The sequence below is a fragment of the Gadus morhua genome, unplaced genomic scaffold, assembly GCF_902167405.1.
Source record: "Gadus morhua unplaced genomic scaffold, gadMor3.0, whole genome shotgun sequence".
NCBI classification, from domain to species: domain Eukaryota; kingdom Metazoa; phylum Chordata; class Actinopteri; order Gadiformes; family Gadidae; genus Gadus; species Gadus morhua.
Genome location: NW_021964071.1, coordinates 26,051 through 35,000, shown reverse-complemented (window position 1 = coordinate 35,000; position 8,950 = coordinate 26,051). Strand labels below are relative to the sequence as shown.

Sequence of the window (8,950 nt, the reverse complement as noted above, 5' to 3'; positions counted from 1 at the left end):
TGCAGAAATGGGAATGTGATCATATCCTCATCGTTGTACAACGGCCAAATCCCTGAAAGAACATCGAACAGAAGGTGAATGAACCGCAGCTGTGTGTTGAAGAACGGCGCCATCTAGAGGCGCTACGGCCGACTACACCCACAACACAGATCAGAGATCATCTTCATCACATCTGAAACAGGTCTGGAGACAACTACACCAACAACACAGATCAGAGATAAGCTTCATCACTAAAACAGGTCTGGAGGTCGGCTTCATGTGTTCTGTAGCCTTTCTAAAAGGAGATATTCTGAATGATGATGTTGTTCTACTACCACAACCACTAGGAAATAACCAACCAATGGGCTCACGGGAGTCAGTGTCTATCAATAAATGCAATGTTCATAATTGGGCGGCGGTGAGTGTTCACAGACAGACAGAGGTACTCCCAGTACCACGTCCTGGGTCGACTGGGACACCAGTATCACGTCCAGGATCTACTGGGAAACCAGTACGCATTCCGCTCCAGTCCAGGAGAAGTGGGAATGCTTCCCGTACCGGGAGTGCCCGGCGGGGGGCGCCACCTCCAGCCGGGGACCAGAGAGAGTCTTTAACTCGTTGGTTTATTTCTGGATTCTTCAGCATCTCAACACCTCCTCTGGCCTCCTCCACCCCGCAGACCTCCTCCAGACCCGCGATGAGCCGCAGACGGACTCATAGCTCCGCGGACGGCCTGTCGCCTGACCTCCACGCCGCCTTCATGGAGACCCAGGCCCCCCCGGGCCCCCCCGGGCCCGCGGGCTCCGCGACCCGCAGCCACGGGGATTTCCTTGAGTCGGACACCGACGAGGAGCTGCTGTGCTCGGTGAGCGACATCACGGAGCACCTGGGGAGGAACGTCGCGCTGGTACTGGAGACGGCGCTCACCGAGATCCGCAAGATGGTGAGCGGGAGGATCCGCGTCCTCAGGCTGGAGCTCCGGGAGAAGACGGACGAGATCGAGGTCCTTAGGGCCAGGCTGGAGACCGTGCAGCGGGACGGCAGAGAACCTTTCCCGGGCGGCTTGTCGGTGGAGGCGTCGCTGCTCGGCTTCAGGAAGCACGGCGTCCCCGACCCGAGGAGGATGAAGCCCGGGGTGAAGAAGGAGAACATCAACGCTATCTGTGATTACCTGATGAAGGACAAAAATGCGAAAGGTAGCGATCTGGAGGGCGACCACCAGAGCGACCCCCCAGCGGCCGACAGAGAGGCTCAGCCCGACCCCCTCGGCCTTTGGCCAGACAGCGGGATGGCCGGCCCGGCGGCCGGGGACGGGGAATCGGACTCGGCCGAGGACATCTTCAACATGTTGCCGTCGGGCAGCAAACGGATCTACGACTACGAGTGGATGGCGGGGATGGAATACACTGCTGACCTGAAGGGTTAGTAAACGTACTCTAAAACCAGTCTAAATCGGTTCCAATGAGATCACTAAAGCGCCAACCCGCTCTGCCAGTTCATCGTCTGTGTTCATCATGTCACCTATATTATATGAGTGTGTGTGTGTGTGTGTGTGTGTGTGTGTGTGTGTGTGTGTGTGTGTGTGTGTGTGTGTGTGTTTATTTAAAAACACAATTCCTGTTGTATCAGGAATGAGGGAACCCAAGTGCGAGCAGGGTCCCGAAGAGGAGACGGAGGAGGAGGTGGACCACTCCGCTAGTGAGGGGGACAGCGTGGAGCCGGCCCAGAGCCAGGCCCCCCTGGCCCTCCACCAGCCCCCCGAGTTCCACATGGAGGCCCCTGAGTCCCCGCGGGATGGGCCCCGGGACCCTGGGCCGGGCAACACAGACCGCCTGGAGACCGGTGGGTGATGAGCCCCATACACAACACACAACACAACACAACATAACACACAACACAACACAACATTATACACAACACAACACACAACACATCACAACATAACACACAACATATCACATCACAACACGATGCACAACTCGCAACACGACACATCACGATACACAACACATCACAACACGATGCACAACATACAACACAACACACAACACAACGCGATTCACAACACAACAAGATGCACAACACGATGCACAACACACAACACTACACAACACACAACACAACGCGATTCACAACACAACAAGATGCACAACACGATGCACAACACTACACAACACAACCGAACACACAACACATCACAACATTATACACAACATATCACAACACATCACAATACACAACGCATCACATCACAACACGATGTGCAACACAACACTTAACGATGCACAACACACAACACGATGCACAACACAATACACAACACAACAATACACAATGCAAAACACAACATATTACAACATGATTCACAACACCTCACGATGCACAACACAATGCACAACATGACGCACAACTCAACATGATACGTAAGAACATAATGGGTCACCCATGCAGCTTTATACGTGACCCATTGGGGAGGAGGACAGTGGTTAGGGTTAGGGTTATTCCTGAGGCACCGTCACATCACTGGTTAAATATGACTTACCTTCATCTATAGCGTTGATATTTTTGTATCAACTTACTCACCTGAAATTAATGTATGGTTCTGCGGGCCAGAGAAGCTGTTGGGTCGTTGTCATAATGAAACGTTGGTCTGGTGGAGGGAAGAGTCCGGAAGAGGTTCTTAAGATCATGTGACCCGTTTCCTTTAATTCCTTGAGAGCATCTAAGCAAGCGTTCTGCATCCAGTTAGGAGTTCAGTAGTCTGGCTGAACGGAAGTGGACAGCGTCTGTTGCCTAGCGTCGGATTTCACCGCTACTCCTCCCCTTCCGGTTGCTGGCATTTCCCCCCGGCACTATTTAGCATGGACACCGCTGCTGCTTCCCGGGCTTAGCCCCGCCCTAGACGATTGTGATTGGTTTAAAGAAATAAAAACTGTTTCCCCACGGATAGACGGCTCGAGGTAGCGTGGTTCCAGACCATTCTACTTGCTGTAGTTTGGTCTGGCTTTGCGAGACTAGGAGTTCAGAGACTTCAGGCCGCCTTAAGGAGGAGGGACCAGGAAGAGGTCCTGCATCCTCTTAGGAGTTCAGAGTCTGCAGGCCACCTATAGGAGGAGGGACCACTAAGGATGCATCCTCTGTCCAGAGGAGTTCAGTCACCATGTCGGCCAAGCCTATTGTAGGAGAGATAACAACCCACAATGGAGTTTAATGTCATATGGCTTGATTATCTATGTATGATAGATTTAATGTGGAACTGGAAAGGAAGTGAAGGGAGGTGATTGAGCTGGATATGGTTTGTTAATATAGAACTGAAACAAGTTGGACTGGTTATTACAGAGGGCTAGACATTAAGAAGATGAACGTCTGTATGGTCCATGCTTCACTCTGTTAGCCGTTTCGGGCACAACGTCTTGTCTGAATATGTAAACACGGATGATCGGCCCCAAATGGATAATATGCCAGGGGGGATATGGAGGAAGTCTGGCTGCGTTGGGATTGGATCACAATCCATCCACCATCTGATGGACAACTAATAATAAAATAATAATAATGCATTTAATTTAGAGGCGCCTTTCAAGACACCCAAGGTCACCTTACAGAGCATATAGTCATCATACATTATTTAAAAAAAACAAGACATTGTGTAAAAATAAATAAACAGGTGGCCTCTACTAACCCATACTCTACTATAGAAAGCACTTGCAGACGGTCCCTACAACCTCTACGATAGGGAGCACTTGCAGACGGTCCCTACAACCTCTACGACAGGGAGCACTTGCAGACGGTCCCTACATACTGTACTACAGAGAGCAATTGCTTTAGTTCTGGGCTGATGGCGGTCTAACCTCCGGTCCCCTCTCCTCTCTGCAGGGCCACAGTTCAGCAGCCACCACTACATCTGCCCGCTGTGTGGGACCTTCTGCCCCGACTCCCTGTTCCTGGAGGAGCACCTCAAGCTGATCCACTCAGACGTTCCGGGCGCCCAGGCCCTGCACGCCATCCAGTCCACCTCCGCCTCGGCGCTGGGGGAGCCCAGCGGGGACCCCCGGAGGGCGGCCCCCCGGCCTGTTGAGGGGGTCCCGGGGCCGGCCGGCGAGGCGGGGCCGGACGGGGCCCGGGCCCGGGGCCCCGCTCGACGGGAGCTGAAGACGGACGGCGGCTACGAGTGCAGCGACTGCGGCCGCCACTTCAACTACCTGGGCAACCTGCGGCAGCACCAGCGCATCCACACGGGGGAGAAGCCCTTCAGCTGCCCCGAGTGCGGCGAGCGTTTCAGGCACGCGGCCCGGCTGAAGAGCCACCGGCTGGGCCACAGCGGAGCCCAGAGCCCCTTCCCCTGCCCTCAGTGCGGCAAGGGCTTCTCGGTGCTGTCGGGCCTGAAGCGGCACCAGCGCGTGCACACCGGGGAGAGCCCCTACGCCTGCCAGCAGTGCGGCCGGCGCTTCAAGGAGCTGGGGAACCTGTACACACACCAGAGGATCCACAGCGGGGCTACTCCCTACTGCTGCCAGCACTGCGGACGCAGCTTCAGGCACCTGGGCACCTACAAGAGCCACCGCTGCACCCCCACCCAGTAGCTGGGGCCCCGAGGCACTGGGGCCATCCCCCCCTGGCCTCAGCAGAGGGGCGCCCCCCCTGCCTGCTGAGCCCAGAGGGGGACAGCCCCCTCTAGTGGGGGTTGTCCCCCCCTGGCCGCAGCAGAGGGGGACCCCCTGGCCTCAGTAGAGGGGCGCCCCTCCCTGGCCTCAGAAGGCAGAGGGGGACCCCCCCCTGGCCGCAGCAGAGGGGGACCCCCTTGCCTCAGTAGAGGGGCGCCCCCCCCTGGCCTCAGAAGGCAGATGGGGACCCCCCCTGGCCGCAGCAGAGGGGGACCCCCTGGCCTCAGAAGGCAGAGGGGGACCCCCTGGCCGCAGCAGAGGGGGATCCCCCTGGCCTCAGCAGAGGGGGACCCCCCCTGGCCTCAGAAGGCAGAGGGGGACCCCTGGGACCCCAGAGCCAGCAGTGGGGACCCCGGGGACCCCAGATCCAGCAGCGGGGTCCAGAGCCTCAGATGTGTGCTTCTTGGTGTTTCTTCCCCATGGAGGTCATGGTGGGCCTACAGACTCTGCCGGTCATCCACCTCTCATTCCTTTCACCAGTGGAACGGATTAAGTTTCCCTGCACTTATTTACCCACAAGACCCATGGTTCATTCACTGAAACAGTGGACCATTACAACCTCAAGAGCTTCTCCAACACGTAGTTCCTGGGGGCTGGGAGGGCCCTACTGCCTCTAGTGGTGGCTCAATGTAACAACACGTAGTTCCTGGGGGCTGGGAGGTCCCTACTGCCTCTAGTGGTGGCTCAACGTAACAACACGTAGTTCCTGGGGGCTGGGAGGGCCCTACTGCCTCTAGTGGTGGCTCAACGTAACAACACGTAGTTCCTGGGGGCTGGGAGGGCCCTACTGCCTCTAGTGGTGGCTCAACGTAACATGTAGTTCCTCTGGGCTGGGAGGGCCCTACTGCCTCTAGTGGCTCAACGTGGTATCTCGTATCTCTGGTGAAGTTGTATTTCATCACAATACTGCTTGGTGCTACGCATACAGAGTCATGTTGCCATTGCAATTATTTTAAAATGTTCAAATGTAACCTATATTATGAACCGTGTATCATTTTTTTATATGTTTGCTTATATGAACAAAAGTCAGAATAACAGGAGTCTTTTGTGGTACTTTTTATTTAATCGATTTTCCACATTTATTGTAGTCCAAGGAAGATAACGAAATCATGCATTTTCTTTTGCAATTCTCTGTTGCTAGTTGAGTGAGGGACGCTGTGCTCCCAGTGCGACTTGTGGTAACTGAGCGTCTGCATTCTAATAAAGTGCTGTCTTTCTGCGCTCTCTGGTTGTTTTATTCTTCACACATTTCAAAGTCGGCTGTAGGTTGTTAACAGACAAAGTCATTTTGTTGTCTACCCAAATCACTGATCCTGCAGAGGATGTTAGATAGGGTTAGGGTTAAGGTCAGGTAGCACCAAGAAGCCAGGAGTTGCTTCTGGGTTAGGGTTAGGCAGCACCAAGAAGCCAGGAGTAGCTCCTTGGTGCTACGATTATCTTCTGAATCAGATCAAAGATCTTCTGATGTCCTTTCAGCCCACATGGCCTGTTGTAGTTTAAACTTGCTAATTAGAAACGGGTTTTTAATCTTTTTTATATGAATATATTCTGCTTTTAATTAGAAACAGGTTTATAAGCGGTAAATGACAATGGTTTAGCATTATTTAAACGGTAACTGATTGACAGTCCTTAAGTGAAAAGGTGTGTGTGTGTCTACATCCGACAGAGGCACAAGGGACGGGGCCAACCCAAACCCATGGAGGAGGTCCCCTGGGGGAGGGTGGATGGTGTGTCAGTGTGAGGACCCTCCTACATCTGGGGACACTAGAAGGTCCGAGTGCCAGAAGCTCGATCCAAAAACACTCCTATTCGGTTGGAGCCAGTGGGGGGAAACGTAGCTCTGTCGTAGTATTGTTGTGACTGCCAATGTAAGCCCCATCAGTACAGTCCAGACGCCAGGCCTGGTTGTTCACCCCATGCACTCTATCGTCACACCATCCTCTCCTTTGGATTCCTCTATAGGCCATTCCGATATCCACATCTCCTTCCCACTCCACCTCCAAGTAGCAGTGGGCAGTCAGAGCCTCTCTACACCTGGTCCCAGTAGTCAAACCTCTCTAGAGGATCAGGAACCCCTCGCTCCTCTCTGGTTAGGGTGAGGATGGCTGTCTCTGTCTGCCGTCCTCAGACACAGCAGTCTGTTGGCTGGGAGTCGGGTCCAGGGAGAGCTCACAGACATCTGACAGAGACAAGACAGACATGAGGTGAGATCCGACTGAGGGACTCTTCCCTCTAGGGAGCTGCTATTGGTGTGGCTTGGGAGAGAGGATCGGCCAAACTTCACCGTTTAGCGGCTCAGGTTGTAGCTGCATTGGTTCAATAAACGGCCACGCTTCATACTGATGTCTTTTTGAATATTTATTTTCTTTTAAACTCTCTCTAAAACGGTAAACTTTAATAAACAGAAAAAACACTGTGACAACGTTAGCGCCATAAACCTAATACAGAGTCCATCTTCTTCTGAAACCCATGAGAAAACCGTGACTGGTTTTATATCTCTGATGGCGCGTTTTCCCATAATTCCCTGGGATAGATATTTAAACAAACTCTTAACACAAAGCAATGACACAATATCTATTTTTAACAGCACAACTTAAATCATGAATTCAACAAATAATAAAATCATGAATTAAACATTTAATGTAAATACATATTTAAATCTCTGTAATGTCCAACTGTCTCTGAGACACACTCCCACCAGTTACTATAATTTATGATACATTCAAATAAATCTTGTAACTTCTTAATCAATTATGAACACGTGTAAGACCTTTAACTCGTAGCCTTCTTGATTCTCACTATAGCTGTATGTGGGTTTTAAATGAACTACAGACAAACATCTCATTTGCTTTCTATGAGTACAACTAATTTATGAATGGGACGTGCAAGTATTGATGAATTAGTAAGCCTTTGACCCCTTTTGTCTAAACTACTATTTCCTATTTGCACTGAGGCCTTCCTTACCAGGCCATCTTTGCCTTTGCATACTTCAGTTACTCTGCCGAGTCTCCACTCACAGCGAGGAATTCCTTCCTCTTTCACTATGACCACATCTCCAGGTTTTACATTTCTCCTAGGAGAATTCCAACGCTGTCTGAGTGCAATGTTTGCCAAATACTCTTTCCTCCATCTCCCCCAAAACTGTTCAGCTAGGTACTGGACTTTGCACCATCTTTTCTTGGCGTACAGGTCTTCTGCTACAAATATTCCTGGAGGAGGAAGTGGAACTGTGGCCTTCATGGTAAGTAAATGGTTTGGGGTAAGTGGATCTAGAGCGTTGGGATCGTTTATGCTACCAGTAGTAAGTGGGCGGCTATTTACTATTGACATTACTTCTTAAAGGAATTTTCTCAAAGAAAAGTCGTTCAAACGGCCATTACTCTGTGAAAGAACAGAGCTTAGGATGCTTCTTACTGTCCTAATTTGCCGTTCCCATACTCCTCCCATGTGACTGGCATTTGGCACATTCATTATGAATTCACACTGCTTTTGAGCCAGGTAAGTAGCTAGTCGCTCCTGGTCTACTTCCAGCAGAGCCTTTGCTAGTTCATTTCAACAAAATGTGTCCCCTGATCAGATAAGATTTGTCTTACTGTTTCACGAATACCAATAAAACATCGCAGGGCATTTACGAAAGAGTCTGTTGTCAAGTCCTCTAACATCTCTAAATGTATTGCTCTTGATGACAGACAAGTGAAAATGAGGCCATATCTCTTATGCTCTTTACGACCTTGTTTAACATGAAATGGACCAAAACAGTCCATTCCACAGTAAGAGAATGGTGGAGACGGGTCAACACGATGAACGGGTAGATCTGCCATCTTTTGTGTTTCTGTTGGCCTGCAAGCTTTCCTACATGTGTCACATTGTTAGATGTAGCTTGCCACAACTTTGCTGCCACTGACAATCCAGTATCCATTAGCTCTGACTTCATTTAGAGTTAGTCCTCTGCCCTGGTGTTGTGTGTTTCCATGACAGTGATCCAAAATAAGGCGAGTAATCACTCCATCTCTTGGCAAAATGACTGGATGTTTCAGATCGAGAGGTAAAGAAGCGTTTTTTAGTCTCCCACCCACCCTTAAGACACCATCTTGCAACACTGGGTCAAGCTGATATAGCGATGGCTACATGACAGCTCGCCCTTGCTCAGTATTTGTATTTCCTCTTTGAAAGCCTGATTTTGTGCCAGATTTATGAGCGCCAGACTGGCCCTTCTTCTCTCTTCAACACTGACTGGGCCGGTCTCTTTGGTTCTTTTTGCTAAGCGCTTGATCCGAGCTACAACGTTTAAGGCAGTATGCCATTTTGAA

General features: G+C 51.2%; 1 protein-coding gene across 1 annotated transcript; it reads left to right on the top strand.

Annotated features, from left to right (window-relative positions):
* The first annotated feature begins 531 nt into the window (after window positions 1-531).
* LOC115538993 (zinc finger protein 16-like) lies at window positions 532-5,864 on the top strand. The gene is made up of 3 exons (XM_030350193.1): window positions 532-1,400; window positions 1,609-1,821; window positions 3,853-5,864. Exons 1-3 carry the CDS (start codon window positions 677-679, stop codon window positions 4,557-4,559), a joined length of 1,644 nt encoding a protein of 547 aa, XP_030206053.1. The 5' UTR covers window positions 532-676; the 3' UTR covers window positions 4,560-5,864.
* Window positions 5,865-8,950: the final 3,086 nt, after the last annotated feature.

What these genes read in the sequence shown, in the direction of transcription:
- LOC115538993 (XM_030350193.1), top strand. Translation starts at nt 677, where the DNA reads ATGAGCCGCAGACGGACTCATAGCTCCGCGGACGGCCTGTCGCCTGAC. An exon ending in ATACACTGCTGACCTGAAGG is followed by an intron (nt 1,401 to 1,608) that starts GTTAGTAAACGT and finishes CTGTTGTATCAG; the next exon opens with GAATGAGGGAACCCAAGTGC. An exon ending in CACAGACCGCCTGGAGACCG is followed by an intron (nt 1,822 to 3,852) that starts GTGGGTGATGAG and finishes TCCTCTCTGCAG; the next exon opens with GGCCACAGTTCAGCAGCCAC.